The 23,453-nt window shown below is 37.2% G+C and overlaps 2 protein-coding genes across 2 annotated transcripts; one reads left to right on the top strand and one right to left on the bottom strand.

Annotated features, from left to right (window-relative positions):
• Window positions 1-420: 420 nt before the first annotated feature.
• On the top strand, window positions 421-5,966 carry MRPL30 (mitochondrial ribosomal protein L30). The gene is made up of 5 exons (XM_084234323.1): window positions 421-493; window positions 1,799-1,879; window positions 5,277-5,423; window positions 5,639-5,712; window positions 5,791-5,966. The coding sequence occupies exons 1-5, from the start codon at window positions 443-445 to the stop codon at window positions 5,921-5,923; spliced, it is 486 nt and encodes a 161-aa protein (XP_084090449.1). The 5' UTR covers window positions 421-442; the 3' UTR covers window positions 5,924-5,966.
• A 4,807-nt stretch (window positions 5,967-10,773) lies between these two features.
• LYG2 (lysozyme g2) lies at window positions 10,774-18,931 on the bottom strand (the record flags this gene model as incomplete). The annotated part of the gene is made up of 5 exons (XM_084235272.1): window positions 18,868-18,931; window positions 13,910-14,050; window positions 12,956-13,152; window positions 12,042-12,180; window positions 10,774-10,892 (listed from the first exon to the last, which is right to left on the bottom strand). The coding sequence occupies exons 1-5, from the start codon at window positions 18,908-18,910 to the stop codon at window positions 10,774-10,776; spliced, it is 639 nt and encodes a 212-aa protein (XP_084091398.1). The 5' UTR covers window positions 18,911-18,931.
• Between the last annotated feature and the right edge of the window lie 4,522 nt (window positions 18,932-23,453).

Genomic DNA, 23,453 nt, shown 5'->3' with positions numbered 1-23,453 from the left:
AGAAACGGTTGTCATCTCTAATTATTGGAGTTGGTTTTTTTTTAGTCTCTTCCAGCTCTTTACTTTTCTGTGATCCTTTAACTTTTCTGTGATCCATTCTTTACCTGTCCTCATTGTTGAAGATTTTTAAAATGATAATAACCCCTAGTTCCCACTTTTGGGGAGTCTGCCAAGGCTAACTCATTTGTTAAAAATGGAATGTGGTTAATGTACAATTACTACATAAGGTTTTGCTGAACTCAGTGGAACATTTATTGTAACTTAATTCTTGCCTTTTTTTATATTAAAATAACCAAGATTTTATTGTTAAACTTTGATCAAGTTTACAATTTATTTACTTTATTAGTACTACAGAAGGAGGAACCTGTTCACTTCCAAGACGTGTTTAACTCATGAACCTATTTTCTGCTTCTACAGCCTCTAAAGAGCACTGTCATCACACATGGCAGGGATTTTGCGCTCAGTATTCCAGAGACCCCCAGGCAGACTACAGGTAAGGGTTTATTTTTATAAGGTTTTTTTTTTTTTTTTTCCCTACTCCTTAAGAACTTTTTCTTTCTCTTTTCTAATTAACAAAGCATATGGGCAAGTTAAGTTCTTTGTAAGTTCTTTTTTTAGGTATCAACTTTTTTTTTACTGTTAGGGTTAATTTTGTTTACTTATGTTTTATCCCTGAAGATTTGGAATCACAAAGACCTTTTTAAAGTTTTAGGTTTTTTTCTCTTCAATTATGAAAAGAGTACATCTTCAAACATAGAAAAAATTTTGAAAAGCAAAAGGAAGAGACACATTCACCCAAAGACCATTAATGTTAGTATTTTCATGTTTCCTTTCAGTCTTTCTTTTAGAAATTACAGTGTTACTGCCTAATCTATGCATAACTGCTAGAGTCCAGAAATAGATCTTCTGATGTCAGGTGTTTTACATGCACTATCCTAAACCTCAGATTAATCCTGGGTGGTCATTATTTCCTTTTTCTAGGAAACTGACTTAATTTATCTCACAACTCAGTTTGTCCCACAACTGATAGGCATGGAACCCAGCATTCCAAAGTCTCTGTTTTTCCTTTGCCTCCCCACATTGCCTTCTTATTCTCTAGCTGTTTATACCATCTCTCCATTACAGGGAGGTCATGATTATTGCCCATCAAGAGAGGATTTTACTGATTTGAAGGGATGACAATGAGTCCTTTCCCTTCAGCAGCCTGAGAGAACCAAGACTGGAGGGCTGTAGAAAGGGAACAACAAGAGCTTAGGACCTAGGAGTGTTGGCATTGTTGGAACTAGAGAGAAAATTAGAAATTTATTTTGCCATTCTATTTTTAACTTTGTATTGTGGAAGGTGATTTATTACATGTTGTCTAGAGCAGTAGTTGGCAACTATAGCCTGTAGGCCAAATTTAACTTATTGCCTATTTTTGTAAATAAAGTTTTATTTACAAAACCTAGCCACACCCATTTGTTTGCATATTGTCAGTGGCTATTATTAACCTGCAGTGGCAAAGTTGAGACTTAGCAATAGAAAACCACATAGCCCCAAAGTTGAAAATATTTACAGTCTATTCCTTTACTGAAAAATATTGCCAATCCCTGATCTACTAGTCTATATTTATGTGCCTTTTGATTTATAATATGTTAATGGTAAGATGAGATGTATTCATTTGGATAGGGAGTTGAGATAAACATTTAATAATTATAGGTGAGGTAAGACCAGACTTTTGTCATCTAAAAATTATCGGGTATGGATTTCTGCACTAGACAGAGTTCTAAAAAAATAAATGTTTTGTATCATATTTTAGACTGTGACAAAAGGTGTGGAGTCTCTGATTTGTACAGATTGGATTCGTCACAAATTTACCAAGTCAAGAATTCCAGATAAAGTAAGAACAAAAGTTTTTTGATTTTTAATGTTACTATTTTTTAAAGAACATAATATGTTCTTTAAAAAATAGAACATAATATGTTCTTTAAAAAATACCTATATTTTTAATATGGAAAACTGTGGATGTAGATAATTACTAGATATTGCAATCAATGTATGTTATTAATGATTACTAAAAGTAAAATGTGCTATTGTTCTTTGAAGTAGTTTTATCATCAGAGCCTGTTTATTTCTGCATATGCTTTTTTGTTAATATTTTATTTTTGTATTGTATTGACAATTGTCCTGAGAAAAGTATAGGTTTTTGTCCTTATGTTCCATCTATATGGCTTTTTGTATTCACTTTTTATATCGACTATTGGCTATTTTGGGTCTTTTGAGTTTTCTTGCTAGATTTATGTGTGTGTTTCACTGAGAAAATACTGGCTAAATTTTCCATTAATCTTTGGGGTATTTTTGGTCCTTATATGAATAGATTTTATTTCATAGGACTGTCTTACGTTTAAAGAAAGATTAAACAGAAAGTACAGAGTTCCTACATACTCCCACCCCACATACAGTTACCCTGTTTTTCATACCTTGCATCACTGTACACTTGTTATAATTGATGAGCCACTACTGACACATTATTATTAACAAAAGTCCATGGTTTAGTCAGGGTTCACTCTTTGTATTGTACATTCTGTAGGTCTTGACAAATACATAATGTCCTATATCCACCATTACAGTATCATACAGAATAGTTTGACTACTCTAAAACCTTTGTGCTTTGCCTATTCGCCCCTCCTTCTTATCCTCCAACCTCTAGCAATTACTGATGTTTGTGTAGTTTTACCTTTTTCACAGTGTCATGTAGTTGGCTTTGTACTGTATGTAGCCTTTTCAGACTGACTTTGTTCTTTAAACAATGAGTTAGGATTCCTTGATATTTTATCATGACTTGATAGCAGTTTTTTATGTTTACACAAAACAATGATAAATCATGAATAGTAACTAGGTTTTCATACCTGGAAAATATGGCTAGAACTAAAGAAAAACGAATTTAAAAAGTCAAGTTGATTTCCATTAAAGTGACTGGGGACTCAGAAATCAAATGTTCTGAAAATCACAAATCTGTGTTTTTATATCTGAGTTTTGTGACTATGTGGCCCATTTTTTTTTTTATTGTGGAATAGTATTTCAATATACAGATATTTGTTTATTCATTCACCTACTGAAGGGCATCTTACTTGCTTCCAGTTTTTGATGACAATAACTAAAACTGCCATAAATGTGTGTAGGTTTTTGTGTGGACATAAGTTGTCAACTCAATGAGATAAATATCCAGAAACACAATTACTAGATTGTATGGTAAAACTGTTTAGTTCTGTAAAACCTGCGACTTTTTGTCCCTTGTAGGACACAATACAATTTTTTGTATTGTATTAGTGATGTTAGCCGATGCCTCCACCCTCTACCTGTTTTCCCAGATTAGCGATCTCTGAGTGAATGTCAACCTACCTTTTCCTTCACCATACAAACCAATGTATTTTACTGTCCAAAGTCCCCAGATCAATCCCTTTTATATTACAGCTACGTACTTCAGGCTCTTAAACCATGACTATAAGTGCTTCTGACTGAGTTTCCTCCAGTTCATTTGATTCTTATGTAAATATCTCTTTTTCAAATATGGTCATGTTGCTTTAAACCTTTAGTAGTTCAGTATGTCTTCTGGAAATTTTTAAAAGTTCAGCACAGGTAAGCTTAATTTAACCTTATCCCCCGCATTGTTTTTCATGCTTTTTTTCTACTTTTAGCCACATAGAACCATTTACTGTTCCCAAATATTTCATGTACGTCACACTGTTTCTTATATCATCTTTCCTTTTCTTTGACATGCCTGCCCCACTCCCTGCTTTCTACCATTCATCTCACCCCACATCTTTTCAAAATGCCTAGAAAAATACAAACAAGCAAAATGAACCCTATAACATCCAACTATGTCAACATCTTTGCATCCTTTTCTGTGTTTTTAAAGATGTGAATCATGAGCCTCCCTGGTGGCACAAGGGTTAAAACCACAGAGCTAACACTCTATCACCAGCCACTGCAGCATGAGTTCAGTCCCTGGCCAGGGAGCTAACCCACATAGCATAGCAGACCTCTCCTGACTCTCTCGCTGCTCCCCTCAGCAGTGTATTTCAGTCAACCTGCCTGTTCTATTCCCCACTCTGTCTCTGGTGAATCCTCTCACCCCCTTTCCCATACACACCTCCGGCCTGTACCCCAGTTCTTATATGCATAAATAAAATATATCTCTAAAAAAAGATAATATATTATGGTCATCTTCCAATATTAGTACCTGTCAAGATAGTAAACCTTATTTGTTTTAATGACAACATTATCTCTAGTGGGCTAAAATTTACCTAGCTATATCATATATTAGTTTTATCATTACTTTTATTTCAAATATGTACAACATTATTTAGTTTCTTTTCAGGAACATGGACTGTCTTTAAAGTTTTCAGTATTACAAATAGTATTACAATATACATTCTTTTTTTGGTAGACTTTATGTGTTTAGGAAGTTTTTCTATGGGATGGTTTCCTAGAGCCATCTTAATCTTGGAGAAACAGGGCCTCCCTTCTGGTGCAAGGGGTTGAGATGCAACCTGTGGGGCTGTCTGCAGCCGCTGTGGCACTAGTTGGATCCCTAGCCAAGGAGCTACCCATGTGCACAGCAGACCTCTCCTGTCTCACCCGCTGCTCCCCTCAGCAGTGTATTTCAGTTGACCTGCCTGTTCTGCTCCCCACTCTGTCTCTGGTGAATCCTCTCACCCCCGACACCTCTGGCCTGTACCCCAGTTCTGGTATGCATAAATGATTAAATCTTTAAAAAATAAATATATAAATCTTGGAGAAACAGTTCAAACGTCAGCTCTATGGACCTGTTTCTCATCCTTCATTGTCAGTCATCTGTCTGTACTTTCATAGGTGGTTTGTATGTACTTTTTAAGAATTCTCCTGGTTATTACTGTAACTTATATTGTTTGTTATCTTCGTTCCATCACTTGAATGGGGTGGATGGATGCAGGTCAATACCCAGTTCACATGGGCTTAATATATTCTCTTGGCCTGTGAATGTTTTAGCATCATCTGGGTGTTCTTGCTTTGCTCTTAAAAATACAAAAAAAAAAACCAAAACATATTTTGCCTGCATGATATTTTTCTTGGAGTATAAAATTCTTAGAGTCCCTCTAGTTGATAATCAGACTGGTAGAAATACTCAATTCACAAATGAAGATTATAGAAAAATTAGTAATGAGATTATTCTATAGTTGTTTTTTAGGGGGAAAAAAAGAGATATATAGAAACTGTAAGTTGCAATTTTACCATTTCCATTTCTTCCTTTCTAGGTGTTTCAGCCTTCACCTGAAGATCATGAAAAATATGGTGGGGATCCACAGCACCCTCATAAACTGCATGTTGTTACCAGGATAAAAAGTACAAAAAGACGTCCATATTGGGAAAAAGATGTAATAAAGATGCTCGGATTAGAAAAAGTATGCAGCCATTTTAGTCATCTTTAGTGTTGTATCAGTTTGTTTTAAATCTGACACTTTTAAAGTTTAAGGTGTGTTTTTATTGTTTCTTTTGTTTGAATATATTATTTAGTATAATTTATGTGAAAGTTTGATTTAAGCAGCTTAACATTTTACTGGAACATGGAACCATCTGCTTTTGAAATTACCCATAACATTGTTTCCTTTGTTTATAGGCACATACTCCTCAAGTGCATAAGAATATCCCTTCAGTGAATGCAAAACTGAAAGTAGTTAAGCATTTAATAAGGTTTGTTGTTTGTTATTTCAGCACTTTTAAAAAATGTGCTATCTGGCATAATTCTAAACTCATTTTATTATATTGCAGGATCAAGCCCCTCAAGTTGCCACAAGGACTTCCAGCAGAGGAGGACATGGCTAACACATGCCTCAAGAGCACTGGGGAATTAGTAGTGGGCTGGCAACTAAACCCTCTGGGCCACAAGGCAATCAAGTCCTAATGCCACAGCAGTTTCAGATTAAAAACTGCAAATCATTTTAATTTAAATATATGAAAAAGTGTTTTCATTAAAATATATTTTAAATAGTCATTTTCACTGACTAACCATGATGTGATTCTTCCTTACTATCTAGGTTTTAGTGCTATTTTTTGGTTTAATTCTTACCCTCCCTCCCTAATAGTTTCACTGCAACATGGATAAGAATGACATTGTTTGAACATCTAGAGTCAGAGGTCATCTTCGCAATCATCAACAACTTTTTTAAAATAATATTTTCTCATTTAATTGAGTTCAACAAATTCTATGAGTGAATTCTTTAAGTGAATACTGTATTATGTGTTGGAAAAATCCAAAACTCATTAGAACATGGTTCCTGTCCTTTAGGAGCTTATAGTCTGCTTTGCTAGATAACAGAGATTCAGCCAAAGTCATTGAACACTGGACGGACACACACACACACACACACACACACACACACACGGGCTAGGTTTCATTGTATCCTTAGATTTTATACCAAAAAATAGTATCTGCTTTCTAATTAGCAATCTAATTTGGGCTAAATCATCCAATATTTGTCTTTCCCCTGTTTCATTTCTCTTAACCCTTTCCAATCCCATCTATATCGTAAAAAAATCTCATCTCTTTTAATAGCTGGGTAGTATTCTATCAGTATATATACCACAGCTTTTTAATCTATTCATCTGCTCTTGGACACTTAGGTTGTTTCCATAACTTGGCTATTGTGAATAGTGCTGCAATGACTGTAGGAATAATTTTATATCTTTAGTGTTTTTGCATCTTTCAGCTAGATACCTAGCAGTAGAATTGCTGAACATTAAGGTAGATCTATTTTTAACATTTTGAGAAACCTCCACACTGGTTTTTGCAGGGGCTGGACCAATGTACATTCCCAAAGTTTCCCTTTTCGCCATACCCTTACCAACATTTGTTTGTGGTCTTTATGATAAGGACCATTCTCACAAGTATGAGGTGGTACCTCATTGTGGTTTTGATTTGCATTTTCCTGTGAGAAGTAATGATGAGCATTGTTTCAAATGCCTGTTGACCATCTGTATGCCAGCACATACGTTTAAAGCACCATTGTCTTGGCCAAACCACTTTGTCTACCTGAGCATTGATATGTAAATAAGGTAGGCTTAGCAGAACACCAACAGTATAAAAATCATGGAGAGAAAGGAGATTTCACAATAGAAAATTAAGGCATTCAACCCTATACAATGTAAGAAATATAGACCCCTATAAGCTGGGAAGAGGGATTACCATACATAGATCAGAACTAGGTGAAGCCCCGGGGACATATCTGCAAAAGTTAGAATCAGGGCCTCCCCAGTGGCGCAGCGGTTGAGCACTGGGTTGCGAAGCTGCCGGCGGCCTCTACGGCGCAGGTTCTATCCCTGGCTGCTCCCCCGCCACCGGAGGAGGGTCCCACATGGCACGCAGACCTCTCCTGCCGCCCGCTGCCCCCCTCAGCAGTGTACTTCGGTCCTTCTGCCTGCTCTGCTCCCTGCTCTGGCTCTGGTGAATTCTCTCACCCTCCCGCGCTTCTGACTGTACCCAGTGCATGTATAAACAAAACAAACAAACAAATAAATAAATAAAACACGCCTCTTAAAAAAAAAAAAAAAGAATCAGATGGTTTAGACTATTCGGTTTCTATTTTTTTTTTTTCACTTTTATTGCTCCAGATGCTCACACTGAGGGTATCCTCAAGTTATCCTCCAACAAAATTCCCCTACTCTGAGTAAATCCTCCACAGGCATGTCCATTTATGAGAACTACCCCACTCTTCTCGAATCAAATATATTAGAGTGTACAGTGACCAAGTGTACAGTGACCTATAGAGGCAATATGGACCAACGTTATATATGGGAAAATGAAGTCCTGAGCAATGCAAAAATTGTCCCAAGGTACCAGAAAATCAGGCAAAATCAACCAGCTTTTGTGTAGGTGACTATAATATATTCCCTTTTTTTAAAAAAAGATTGATTTATTTATGCATAGAAGAGCTGGAGTGTAGGCCAGAATATATTCTTAAAACACTCAATGTCCTCTGAGAGATTGATGGCCAACAAAGAAAAAGGATGAGAATTATAATCATGAAAATTCCAGTCAGGGAAATAAGTAAAATAGTTTTTAATTTTGTTATTGCTTTGAGAACTATTATAAAATAGGCAGCTGTCCTGCCCACCTCCTACCACACACTTATGAAGCATGTGTTTTGCATCTATGCAGGTGTGTCTCTTTCTTTCTCCCTTTCCTAATAAACCTCTCCTTTTAAAATGTAAAAAAAGAAAGAAAATTTTATAAAATAATCTTTCTTCCCCTTAGTGAGTGTTTAGTTTTTAGACACTAAAAAGAAGTGATATTTCAGATAGTAGGATATAAGATTAGAGCAATTTATTATTCCTGAGGGGGCCGCGCACACACAATATATAAAGAAGATTGAAAATAACTGAAAGAATATTGAATGTGGCCACATTTGAGTCTAACATCTTTAAATCATTCTCAATAAACCCCTGGGAATCAACTGGAACAGTAGACTGGGATGGTTTTATTATATCTAATTAGTAATTCTAGTAGATTATGGAGAAGCTTGGCAAGGATTCATGAGATTTAATGAGGCTTGTGTACTACTTTCAGATTGTTTTTACTATGTTGCTGGGTCATGGAGAAAAGCAAGCAATGTTGGAAGTATATTCCCAAGGTCCAGGTATATCTAACCCTTATGAAGCAGATTATGCTGTGATGCTGTGAGTGGTCTTCCCATTTCCAGACACTTCAGGATTTTTAATTGATTTCCACCTGCCAATATCTGCATTTCTGTGTCTAAAGCCTCTTCTTGGAACTGCAGAAAAGTGTGCTACCTACTTGCATGATCACATGAGCAAAGAATTAACATATCACCTGCTCCCAGCAGGTAATAATTCTTAAAAATTGTCCTTTGGGTAGAGTAATTATGAAGTGTGTGTTTTGCACCTTTCCTTAATATTTGCTTGTAGGATTGAGCTCCAGTGACTATAGTGGTAGCCAGTTTGACACATATTATTGGCAGTCTTCCTTTTCCTGTTTCACCGAGTCACTTCATAGTGGAATTCCCTGTACTTGTCAAACTACCTGCATTTAAGTCCTTGTCTCAGGTTCTGCTTCTTGAGGACCAAACTAAGACATATTGAGTATGGATTCTCCTACAGAACATCTCTTCGTATGCCAGTCATAAAGAGAATAATAGAGGAATAGGTTCAGAGTATAAACTGATGTGTACTACTTGTTTTTCAAATACTTGGAAATTGCTCATCGGGATGTACCCTATTGCTTCAGTAGAGACGCTGAAAGGGCTGGATAGATGAGTACATGCTGGGGAAAAGGTCAGGAGAAATCACTTTGGAGCACAGTGATGATCTAAAGCAGGTAATGGATTGCCTGCATGAAAGGATGATAACCAAAATATTTAATAACTGGTACCAGATGGCCCTCAACCAATCATAAAAGATGTTGGCTTGTATGCTGCAAGGACTGCCACAGCAGCTGACTGGCCATTTGCTCTGCCCAGTGAAACACAGGGGTACCAGTTCTGCTTGGGTCAAGTCTGCAGGCTGTCTTGGGAGGTCATTGGCAAAAGAATGGTTTCTCTGGTTTCCTCCAAGGGGACTCAGAGATAGGTAAGTATGATTTTGATTCCTTTTCAGCAAGAGACAAGTGATGGGTAGAAACATTTTCCAAACATCTCCAAAGGGAGCTAAAGTCCTGGCCAGAACTGTCTGTGTTGGCAGACACTTTGAAAGTTTTACACTCCAACATATTATGTTTTCTCTCCTGAGTTTAGGATAAAAGCCAAATTACACCATGTTTTCTTCTAGAAAATTATCTCTTCTCCTTTGTGGGTAGTCAGGGCAACAAAAAGACAAAAGTAGCTAAGAGCTAGATATGTATATGACCTAAATTTAGTCTATAAGAGTCTCCCTCCTGGGACTATGAACATGAAGCAGAGTGAGGAAAGGGTGAGTACTAATTCATGTGCTGTGGGGATGCTATGAAGAGGATGGTCTGGTTCCTGCTACTCAGAAACCAGTTTCTCTTCATATTCTTGACCTTTTCCTTCATTCTGTAAACCTTCTAACAGCCTTCCAGTAATTTCCTCTTATTGCTTAAATTCTCCATAATTAGTCATTTTTGCGGGCAACCAGAGCCATAACTAACTCAGGTCCTATATTCTTATCTTCAGCTATGTTTTGTGGGGAGTGGGCCCTTTGAGAGAGTGTCTATTATTATCTACTGAAAATATAAGAAAATAATTCAGTCCCTGGGTTTTCATCAAACACGAGGAAGAAGATGGGGAGTTGGTGTGGGCCTGAGGGAAGTAATGCATTTGATCACTACAGAAAGATCAGCTAAAATTCCATCCCTAGCTTCTTCATTTTCCTACGAGTTGGATGACTTAAGAATCAGGCATTTCTCACTTGCAAAGTCCTAGTGAGAAAGGACAAAGTTTCAGGTCAGGCTCTCTTCTTATTAGCAATTCTGTTAAGACAGGGAATAGGAAGGCATTAAATCATGGGCTAAAATGAGGCCCCAAGAACTTGTAGATTTCATTCACCATGATATTAATAATTTCTACAAAATAGTTATGCATATGCCTATGCACATTTCATGGAACCATATTGTGAATTGTGTGGATTTTCTTTTCTTGTTCATGGTTATTTGCATTTAAAAATTAAGGAATGGATTTTCTGTCAAATGAAACCATTCTTTTGCCAGGGTTGGACACAACATATCAAACCCTCAAAAAAGAGGCCATTTGAGCACCTGCTAACTTGACCCACCCACAGACTCTAGAAGCTATGTCTTTTATAGAATTTAGCTCGGGCGAGAAGATCATTGACCAAATCATTGTCTATGTCCATGGGGGTGACAATTGCATCAGCTCCTGACTTATAGGCCGAGAGACCACCTGAAATAAAACACAGTGGTTCAAATTGAAATATTAATTTTCAGCACAAATAAGGTATGAACATTCCTAGGATGTCAGTTCTCCAGGCAAATCTTCTAAAGCTGGCAGTCCCAGATTCTTTTCCCCTGAATAGCCCCCACCCCCCTGCTCCCCCCCTAAAAGGAACTACTATTCCAACAATCACTGAGGAAATACCAGATTGCTTTCCTTCTCTCTCTTTTTTTAAACACCTTTTTCTTGTTGCAAAAGTCAGATTTCCTTCTTATGCAGCCAGACCTAAAAAAACTAGATCGCCAATAAATTTTCAATCTGCGAATACTTGTAACATTCTCTCAGTCATGCCATAATTCACTTTTATTCATTCATCCAGTTAAGTGATTTTAAGCATCTGCTATGTTGTAGGGTGAGTATGACACTGAATGCAGGGTGCACAAAGGTACCCAAAACATAGTCATTTCTTCATATGCACAATTATGCATATTTTGTACTCTAGAATTTTATTTCAATAGTTATTTTGTGTTTAATATAAATGTGCTCTGCTCTAATGTCTAGAGAAAAAGACCTCTGGTCTGGATCCCTGCCTTCAAGGACCTTGAAATAGAAAGTAAAAACAGTTCTAAATTAAGGCCCTTAAAGTGTCAAGAAAGAAGTATAGGAGGGTCTGTAGAAGGTAGGCCTAATAAGAATTGGTCTGATTGGTTGTGGAGAGAGAAGGAACCAGAGAGCCTAAGAAAACAGGCAGAGATCTCCACTTGAACATATCATGGTACCTAAAGCCCTGATGTCTCTGAGAATGCTGAAAGAGGGAAGAAAAGATGTTCAAACAATTCAGTTTCTTGTATATAGAAGAAAACCTATCAGAGGAAGGCAAACATATTCTTTTAAACTATTGTATTAATTCTCAAGGCATCACTCAGTGGATCAATAGCCAGTGAGAGATACAATAGGAACCCCAACATTTGGCAGATGGGAAAATAGAAGTTGGGGGAGGAAGCAGCTCAGTGGTTCAGAGAGCACAAGCCCAACCTATCGACCACCCCCCTACACCACCCCACCCCCATAACTCTGCTAAGATGAATGCTCCCAGGGAGGCGAAGGTACATCAGGCTTCACTGCTCATTTAAACAATGTCTTACAAATATGGCCTACCTTTGAGGTGCTGAGCCACATTCCACGTGGGGAATTTTTTCTGGATTGTCTTAATTCTGTCTGTGAGAATCCCAACAGCCTGCAAAAGGTGTTCTTTGCTGTCCCAGGCACCGACAGGTTTGTAAATTTGTTTATCAAGCTAGAAAATTCAGAAATGTTAGCACGTGGATGAAGCAATACATTTTTTCTGCTGTTCCCTATATCTCCTCCTTGTGTTCAGGCTCACAAACACTGGTCTCAGCCCCTTTATCCTCACAAAATCAATTCTGTAGTACTTTCTTTGACAGACAGTCAAAGAAACAAAGCATGATTTGGGAGAAGTAGAGGTGGCATGGTTTTAGTTAAATACTTTAATATATATATTATATATGTCATGTAATATATATATACACATACCTATGTACATAAATTTAAAAATTGCTTCAAAATAAATAATTAGCAGCCAAAGTCTAGACATTTACAACCAAAAAAAAAATTTATTTCTACCTGGGAAGTCTAAAAGTCTTAATTTCTGCAGGCAATTTAAAGTAGGGTCTTGAAGCAAATAGCTACAAAATTGGGATCCCTTTTCACCAATTTGCCAAGAGAACAAGTTGGTTCAAGTAGGACTTAATTATAGTGTTTTAATACACATGCATGAAAATAAGATGCCTACAATAATTCCCTTTATAAATTGTTCTTAATTTAAGTACATTGTATATTATTTCTGCAAATTGTATTTATGAAACTCATAAAAACTTTTTTGGAAAATATCTAATCGCTGATAAATCTTGAATGAAATATTGAAGATATATTACAAATATCCCAGTACTATGCTGGATAGGTGTTTTGAAGCCTGGAAGTACTGAATATGGATTTCTAGTTTGGTTGACTCTGCAAGGATGAAGTGGGAATGATTGAAAGCTTCTAAGTACCTGCATCAAGCCAAACTTATGTCCCCTGTGGTCCCAGCCATCTTTCAGGATGGTTCCACCATGGCTTTCTCTGGAGATGATGGCTGCAATGAGAGCTGGGTCCACACAATACCTCAGTCCAACTTCTTTGATCAGCGTCTGGTAAGGCCTTATGGCCCTCAAATCCATCTCGGCAAACATTTCAGAACCACGGATCCCTAAGACAATAGAAAGGAATCTGTTTCTCTTCTTCAGGAAAAAAGAACTATTTTTCAAAGATTATTACATTTTTTCATAACCTCTGACCCATGCTCACAACTTGGGACAACCATTCTGTGACTTTCTTTTGATCTCTGATTATACAACCCAGAAATGTCCATAACCCCTGTCAGGTGCCACATCCGCCACCTTCCTCTTTCTTTTCTTTTCTGCCATACTGGTCTATTGGGGAGCCTTGTTGGCTAGAAGTCAGCCAACCTATGTTTGAATCTGGTTCTGGAACTCCCTAGATTCAGACCCTTGGAAGCCTCTCTATGCTAAGACTTGGTTTTCTAATCTATAAACTGGGGAGGTAGGCTAGATGTGGCCCGAGAGCTTCTTTCAGCTCTGACACTCTACTACTGGGATTCCATCATCAAGAAGACTTTGGAACAGGATAATGGAAGAGAGGAAGTGCAAAAAGCAAGAGACTTGCTTAAAATGTTCATGCCATAGCATGAAGTAAACACATAACAAACAGATACAAAATGAGAACTTAATATTTATTTAAGCTATCATACCAATACGGAGAAATAAACAAAATTTAAGAGAATGTAGCAAGGGAAATGAAAAGCAACAGTTAGGTTGGTCAGGATTCTGCTTTCTAATTTTAAATTTTGATATTATTGCTATAGTAGTGATTATACCTTTTCAAAGTTAAGCTACTTCCTAAGAAAGTATCTGGGAAGCCAAATGTTTGCTTTGCTTTCCACTTACCACAGTTAATCAACCTTGTTATATCACAGGTGGCCCCAGGGGTATCCATGGTCAGAATGTCACCATAGCAGCCATGGTACAGGCGGGGTTGCAGGAGAGGGTTCATCGAGTGAGTTAAAGGGGACAAGCCCTTGGAAGTACCTGGGGAGCAGAATGATCACTCACATGAAACCTGTGAGAAAATGTCTCTTGAGCTGCTATACCAAACAATATAAAGTAAAGGCCAAACCATAGACTTAGTCCTCTCTAAGATCTTTCCCCAAACTCCATGAGATTGACTCATCAGACAAAACAAAAGATTCCCCTCTTCCCCCTTCACTCCCATCTTTAAAAATTTGTAGCACAGCACTTAATTCTAAAGGTTATGCAAAGCATTATGAAAATCAGTCCTTATGGGTCTAAAAACATTTCTAAAATCTTGATCAAAAATAAAATTGTCACTAGATTTTTAAACAGGAAACTTGAGAGAAATTTTAAAGCACTGCTGACTCAAATACTTCTAGGGCAGTAAACATTTGAAATAACAATTACCTTGGTTTAGGAGAATAAGAAAGAAGGGTAACATCAACAAAATATTTGTTTCATAACATGCTGCTGTGACATCTATTTTCTATCCAATAAAGCTGGAGATAAAATTTATTATCATAAAATTCAAATTAAATCTATTCTTATTTTTAACTTTGTAATTTTGAAGTGACTTTCTAAGTCTATTTATTACAAGAGATAAAGAGCTTTTCTTAAAGTTGGAAAGTTTGTTATAATTGATCTGTGGATTGTTGCCTTGCACCTGAAGGCTACAAATATTTGTTGTAAGAAACTGTATTTGTTAAAATGTTTGATGAAAAACACTATGTTGTTTCACGTCACGATGTAAGTAATGTTTTTAAATGACAGATGGATTTTACCAATTCTACATGCTTGCCAGATTTTTGCCTCAAGATCTAGTTCTGATTAACTTGATGGTACAAAGATCATTTAGCATTGGGAAGACAGCTGATGGAATTATTCATTATAAGTATTTATTTTACAAGGTAAACAAAGCAAGATTTAAAGATTAGGTTTTTTTAAATTACATAATTAAAAAAAAAACTCAAACACAAAAATAACGTATAAGCAGCTGTCTCCCATCTACAAACAGGCAAAAAACGGGATTACAAATGGACCAATAAGCAAAACAGTGAAACTATCAAATAAACTCAATATATTAAGAAAGCCTATGCAGATAATAAAAGGAGAAGGAACCTGCAAAACTGTTAAGCTTGACTAAGCGGTAGGATTTCAATGTGATGCTAAGAGCTGAAACCATCACATCTGATCTCTATGGCTCTTAGTGTAGTATCCTGTGCCTATAAAATGTGTAGGAAATACACGTAAAAACTGAGTGAATGAATGGACATAGACATATGTCCCATGACATAGAGCATATGTAAAATTGAGGTGTGGGGTTTGGAAGTGAAGGTTCATTACCTTTACTACCACCCTGGTCTAAACCACCATTATTGCTCATCTGGATATTATAATTGTCTCCTAACTGACCTCCCTGCTCCATTCTTGCAATCTAGTCTTCATTCAGCAGCCAGAGTGATCCTGTGGACACATGCCTGGGCCCATAGCCATATAATCTCTTAATCTTCCAATGGATTCCTCATCCATCATTCAGAGAAATGACCTAGTCCATATTTTAGGTTCTGAGAGCTACCTGACCTGGTCCTCTGCCCATTTTACAATTCTCTTATCTCCCATAACATTCTTCTTGTTTATCCTTCCATGGCACATTCCTGTCTTAAGGTCTTTGTATTTGTAGTTCCCTTAGCGTGGAATTCTGTTCCTCCAGATATCTACATGGTTTGCTGCCTCTGTATGATTTGCCTTTAGGTCTCTATTTAAATACCATCTTATCAGCAAAAGATTTAAATAGACAGTTCATGGACAAAAATTATGCTTAAACATGTAAAAAATGCTCAACCACGTTCAAAAAAAGAAAATGCCATATGAAAACATCACTGACATTATTTTTTACTTATTTAATTGGCAAGAATCCAAAAGTTTGGCCATATACTGTACTCTTCAGGTAAGGTTATAATTAAACAGGCGTTCTCTATACTGTTTTGGAAGGGGATTTTTGCAATAGTTTGTTGATTCAGAATTATTGACAATAGCAAAGGACTGGAAATAATGCAGATGTCAAAATATAAGAACTGATTGAACAAGTTCCTATAATGTTATCTGAAGTTTCAGAACAGTATTTAGAGAATCATACTCTTTGTTTAAGAAGAAGAGAGAATATGACTGTGTGTATATGTACTTTGTTTATATTTTCAAAAGAAACACTGTAAGTATGGACCAAAACTAATAAAAGGTGCTAATTGTGGGGGAAGATAAGAATTGGGTACAGAAGACAGGGATAGAGGCTAGATTTCTCTAAATCCTTTTTCTAGCATTTATTTCACATCATATAAATATTGCCATAATTTAAAAAAATTAATCAAATAGAATAAAAGACACCTTAAAAAACACAAATAAACCTAATTCTATATCAAATTGAAAACAACACATGAAAGAGAAATATTTCAAGTGATTTTAAAACATGTCAATGTAAATATGGAATACTCACTTGTGCAATACATCCCATGAACATAAAGAATCACAAAAAAATCTTAAACTATATTCATAGTATCATTGTTGATTGGTAATACTGTCATAGTTATTTTGAAAGTATTATGAATAAATAAATGATTGTGTTAATGTCATTAGGATTTTTAGTGTTAGACAGCAGAAGTACAAATATAAAATCAATATATATTCCTTGTTGTCTTAAATATAAACATGAAATACCTGTACAACTCCATAATGATTTTTCTCTTTAAAAAAAAAATACTTTTCAGGGGCTTCCCTGGTGGCTCAGGGGTTAAAGTCAGCTCTATCAAGCTATTGCCATTCACTGCAGCATGAGTTTGATTCCCTGGCTGGCCAAGGAGCTGACCTACATTGTGCAGCAGACCTCTCCTGTCTCGCCTGCTGCTGCCTTCAGCGGTGTCTTTTGGTGGATCTGCTTGTTTTGCTCCCCACTCCCCACTCTGCACTCTGTCTCTGGTGAATCCTCTCACCACCCGCAACCCTACCCTGGCACCTCTGGCCTATACCCCAGCTCTTGTATGCATAAATAAATAAATCTTTTTTAAAAAAACATATTTTCCAATTTTCTCCTCTAAAAATCTCTAGAATGAGAACCCCATAGCAACAGGGCACCCCTAGCATCCAAATGCCATTTCCTGCTAAGAACAACCAGTGTGCCTCAGGACAAGAATTCAGTCCTGGTATGGGGGGCAGGAAATGTTCAAATGCCCCAGAAACTTAAAAAGGAGAAAAACCTATGGGAAACTAACCTTGGCCCAGATGACTACAGCTATTTCTAAGCAGTAGTTTTAATATCAGTTAGGCTGAGACTAACACAAAACAGCTTATTATACTATCTCTCCCCCACTTTGTAACAAATAATAAAGTTTTTTCAAAAAGAGGGAATGCCATCATGTCTCATTGCTTGTCTCCCATTACCTTACATTGTTTTATTTTTTTATATCCCTCATCACTACCTGATATTTCTTCCTCCCTCCTTCCTTCCATCTTTCTCTCTTTCTCTTTCTCCCCGCCCCTGTGACTAGGACTTTTTTCTACTATATCCGCCTGAGCACCTAGAATAATGTCATAGAATAGACATTCAATAAATATTTATTGAATGTATAAATGAAAGGATGAAAGAATGAATGAGAAGGAAAGGGATTATTGAAATTATTTGGATCAATTTTTCATGTATCAACAACTTCTCTATCCTCTTGCTGGAAAGGCAGCCTTTGCTATACTCAATATATTGCCCACAGACCAAGTGATCAGGAGTACCTGCTAAAAATGCGTATCTCTAGGTTCCACATACTAGGTCTATTGAACCAGAATTGTTAGGTATAAAGGCAAACAACCTGCACTTTAACCAGCATTCTCAACCCACACATTCTTGAGTTTGGGAACCACAGTTCTAAGAGGTTTGAAATATGACCATGGACCTTATGCTACCTGCACTGACATCGTAAACACACAAATACTTCTTAATTATAGATACCTTTCAGTTAAACACAGCTAGTATGGTAGCTCATAATTAGTCCACTGACTACATAACTCTGTTCCCACCTGGCAATTAAAGAAGGAATAAAAATTTCAAACTGTTCTCATGTCTTTAGCAATAAATATCTGCAAATTATCACTTTTCAGTGGTCTTGCTTTGCAAATTTAGAATTAAATATTTTAGAATCACTTTCCTCTCAATCATTGCTCTGTTAATAGACAACTTGAATACTGTTTATGATGGCTTTTCATTTTTTTAGGCCCACGTTTTGCTCTTTTCTTACTTAAAGTCCCTTATCATCACTCCAGTCCACCACTCTAACCTCAGAATTCCCCTCTTCTATTCAAGTCAGGCTAATCTTCTTACTGTATCCCAAAACTTTCATGCATTTCTACCTCTGTGTCTTTGTACAGTCATCCTTTCCAACCAGCAGGCTCTCCACTTCTCTTATTGAAACACCAAGCATTTTCAATCATCAGGTCTCCCCTAAAAGTCTTTCTGGTCTCATCATCCTGACTAGATGTGAACGCTTCCTCCTTAACTCCCAGATTAGTGTGTATGTATATGTGTGTGTGTGTGTGTGTGTGTGTTCATTCAAATTTTATTTACTTCCTGACATAGATAATTTTCTCTTCATATGTCTTCCTTCCCAAGACAATTCCACATATTCTCACTGACATCACCTTCACTTGCTTAGCAAGCTAAATGCACTCTTAATATGGAAATAAACAATAGATTAAGGGTCAGGCTGGTCAGGAGAGCCCACTGCTCCACTGCATGTAACCATTGCTCTTTCAGATTCATGACCTGCAACAATGTTGAAAGTCAGTGGGTGACTTACCAATGAGGGAAATAAGTCCCCAAAATAGGGCAGAGGATATCATGGTGGTGGTTCTTATCCTGCAGCACCTGTTAGGATTTGAAAGAGAAACTGGTTAATTTTAAAACTTGAAACTTTTCTGAAGGAAACTTGCTTTGATTTAAAAATAAGTTCAGTCATTTTCAATTCAATATCCTATTTCCTGTTCAAGATATTATTCACAAATGCAAATGGTCAACAGGCATATGAAAAAAATGTTCAACATCACTTGTAATCAGGGAAATGCAAATCAAAACTACCATGAGATACCATCTTACACCACTGAGAATGGCACATATTAAAAAAAACTAGCAACAACAAATGTTGGCGAGGGTGTAGAGAAAAAAGAACTCTTCTGCACTGTTGGTGGGAGTGCAAACGGTCCAACCACGATGGAGAGCTGTATGGAGATTTCTGGACCTACTAAACGTAGAGCTGCCATATGATCCAGCAATTCCACTCCTAGGTATTTACCCAAAGGACACAGAAACATCAATTCCAAAGAGCACCTGCACCCCTATGTTTATAGCAGCACTGTTTACAATAGCTAAGCTTTGGAAACAGCCCACATCCCCCAAAATAGATGACTGGATCAAGAAGATGTGGTACATAAACACAATGGAATATTACTCAGCATTCAAAAAAGATAAACACATACAATTGCAGCAACATGGATGGCTCTGGAAGGGATCATGCTCAGCGAAATAAGCCAGAAAGAAAAAGAAAAGTACCAGATGGTCTCACTCATAGCAGGAATCTAGAAAACTTAAATAAGGGACCAGGAAAATGAATAACTATAAGAAAGTGAAAATCAAAACCAACAAAAAACTATGAACCAGAGACACTTTTGGGGGGTGGGGGGCGGGAGGGGAGGGATTGGGGTCAGAATGGGGGGGTTGCAATTGTATGGGGAACATAAAAATAAAATTTATTATTCAAAAAAATATTTATTTATTTATTTATTTATTTATTTATTTATTTATTATTCATTTATTTATGCAAGCACTGGGTACAGACAGATGTGCGGGAGGGTGAGAGAATTCACCAGAGCCAGAGGGGAGAGCAGAGCAGGCAGACTGATGAAGTACACTGCTGTGGGGAGCAGTGGGCAGGGCAGGAGAGGTCTGCCAGGGATTGAATCGGCGCTGCAGAGGCTGCGGGCAGCTTCGCAACCCAGCACTCAACCGCTGCGCCACCGGGGAGGCCCTCTAACTCATTTTAATCTAATTTCATATTGACATAAGCCCATGAAATTCTTATATGTGTAACACCATCCCAAGTCACCCCCCCCACACTCACTCTTTTTGTCTCCAAGCTTTGTCATACCATAATTATATGTCCTTTCTTATGCTACAGTTTCTGTAGAAAACAAGAAAGAAACCACTGAGCTTATGACTCTGCGCTCTCTTTCCTCTTCCACTCTTTCCCTAGACTTTTTCATCAACTCTGCTCTTGGTCTCATTCAGAAAGAACCTTACATGTTTTACAAGATACAAAAAGATGAGCACTAACCTGGTTTGTGAACTTGCAGTGGAAATCTTCCCAATCTGTTTGAGAAGGTCTTCCCTACTCAATGGCAAGCTGCAAGTCAGGCTTGCACAAAGTAGTGGACTTTGTCCTATAACAATTTTTTGATAATTTGAGAATCCATTAGTCAGAAGGTCACTGCGGACCAGGCTTCAATCCAAGCAGATTTCAATGTGGCTCTACTGCTGCGGAGGAACTTTTAAATGCCAGCGCGTAGACTCACCTGTCTCTTCCTACCTTCATCCTAAACCACTGATAGTTGGAGGAGCTTTATATATGATTTAAAACCCTTATTTTAAACCATTGACCTCATTAGGCCTGATTATAATGGTACTGTGGACTTAGGTAGCCTTTTTAATAAAAGGATTTCAAAGCATTTATTAACCTCTATAATTAATTAGTCTAATGAACGCCCAGGTTGGACTAGAGGCATATATTTGGTGGATTGTTTCTGGGTATCTGAAATTATGCCAGGCAAACAGTTTCTAAATTTGAGAAGAAGAAACAGACAATTAGCCTAAAAAAGAGAAATAAACAGGAAATACAACTCTCATTCCTGGGCTGTTTGTTTTCCTGAAATACTGAGCCTCCTGCTCTTTGTTCCTCATTCCATTGTTTCATAATTCCATACCAATATGTCACATGATCTCACCAGGTGAACTTGGCTCCTTGCTCCCATTGTTCCTCTGACAAATAGTAGTTACTTGCTCTGGGAAATCAATACAATACCAAGGAGTAACAACATGGGTGATGGTTTCCCAAACTATTAGAGGAATTGCAGTAAAAGGATTTGGCCAAGGATGTACCTTCTGCAAGGATGAAGTATCTTCTTCACACTATGTCCAAAAGAAGTGATGATGCACATGGTGCAGCTCTAGAAACAAGGAATGGAAAGGACAGTCTTTTTTTTTTTTTAATTTTTATATTCCCCATACAATTGCAACCCTGATTTTGACCCCATCCCTCCCACCCCAAGAGTGTCTCTGGTTCATAGTTGTTTGTTGATTTTGATTTTTTTCTTTCTTATAGTTATTCTTTTTCCTGGTCCATATTTAGGTTTTCTAGATTCCTGTTATGAGTGAGACCATCCGGTATTTTTCTTTATCTTTCTGGCTTATTTCGCTGAGCATGATCCCTTCTAGCTCCATCCATGTTGCTGCAAACTGCATGTGTTTATCTTTTTTGAATGCTGAGTAATATTCCATTGTGTATATGTACCACATCTTCTTGATCCAGTCATCTATTTTTGGGAATTTGGGTTGTTCCCAAAGCTTAATTATTGTAAATTGTGCTGCTATAAACATAGGGGTACAGGGCTCTTTGGAATTAATGTTTCTGTGTCCGGAAAGGATAGTCTTGAAATGGATAAAGCACACTTCCCAGAGATGGGAAAGAATCTGATGTGAGTCCTTCCACAGTGTGAGAAGTGTCTGTCACTGCACATAATCTTTCCACACATCCACCAGGTGAAGAAATGTGTGAAGGATACTGAGTAGCAGATGGTGTGATCATGGCCCTGAGTCAAACAACTTTCCAGGCTACCTGGCAATGAAATAAGCCACAACTCCTAGGAGAACATGCCCTTGCAGAATTAACTCTATACTAACTCACAGCCTTCTCTTTTGTGCTTCCTGTCTTCCTGTTTGTAGACCAGACTGCCTTCTAAATGGCCTCTGGCCTTCCATTTTGGAGAAGAAGAGCAGGGATGTGCTGAGCCAATACGTGATTTCTGCCTTCACTAACAGGAAAATGATTCACAGTGGACTTGCTCTACCACCTCCATCAACACTGCAGTCAGTGTCAAGTCATTAAAAGGGATTTTTCATGGGCCCATCTATTCCAAGGTAGCTCTTAGAAACACATGGGCTATCACCGGTGACAGTGACAATGTCACATTGATGATGTGCTCATGGCCAGCCCCCCTGAGGAGTGTTGGATCACTTATGTGGAGTTTCTAGGCTATGTGTAATGAGAACGTTTAAGAAAGGGATGTGTGAAGAAAGAATTAAAAGTTACGTAAGACATTCAATGGTGAGGCTGAAACTGTCCCTAGATTCTCATAAAAAATGAAAAAAAACTATTAAATATATTGTTGAATGTGAAGCATACGGATTCCTATTCCTATTTTCGGAATGTGGGGTTATGAGTTCTAGGTATGCAGTCTTAATGTCCAATTTAAGTAGTTATTTTCAAATTGATGTGGGCTATAAACCTATTTTCAGATTGTGAGAATACAAATGAATATTTATTTGATACCCATTATATATGGTCCCTAAGACATTATCTCACTCTACCCTCCAACAACCTCGTAAGATAGGTATTATTCCTAATTTTAGAGATGAGAAATCTGAGACTCAGAAGAGTTAAGCAGCTTGTCAAAGATGGGATAATTAGGACCATCACTATGCATAATTAACTGCAACTTGAATACAGGTCTATGAGATTCCAAAATCCATGCTCTTCTACTATGTCCTAGGTATTAACAATGTGGAATAATGGCCCTGCCAAATAATTGTTGCAACAGATTCAAATCAATCAATTTGCACACAAAACATTGTTTGCAGTCTGAATAATTCCATCACAGATATTTACCAGTCATTCAAGTGTTTGTAGGTGCTATTATAATTTGTATTTGTATTTTAAGTTTGTATTTTAAATATAAATTAATATGAGTCTGCTGAATCCACATTGGTTTCATTACTTTATATCTTCTCTACCAATAATCATGATGGCTAACATACATTAGACTTGTACAGTAAGCCTAGTAGAATACTAAGAGGGGGTATGGCACAAGTTTGTTGCATTCTAAGGCCTAACTCTTTATTATTATTATTTATTTATTTATTTATTTATTTATTTTCTTACATCATTGTTAGACCTAACTCTTAACTACTGACTCAATGGATGGTTAAGTGTGGGTACTATGGTATGAAGATCTTAGTAACTTTTTTTTTATAATAAATTTTATTTTTATATTCCCCATACAATTGCAACCCCCCCATTCTGACCCCAATCCCTCCCCTCCCGCCCCCCGCCCCCCA

This window comes from Talpa europaea, assembly GCF_964194135.1.
Source record: "Talpa europaea genome assembly, chromosome: 6".
Taxonomy (NCBI): Eukaryota; Metazoa; Chordata; class Mammalia; order Eulipotyphla; family Talpidae; genus Talpa; species Talpa europaea.
Note: the sequence above shows the minus strand (reverse complement) of the source record. Positions and strands in the feature narration are given on the sequence as shown.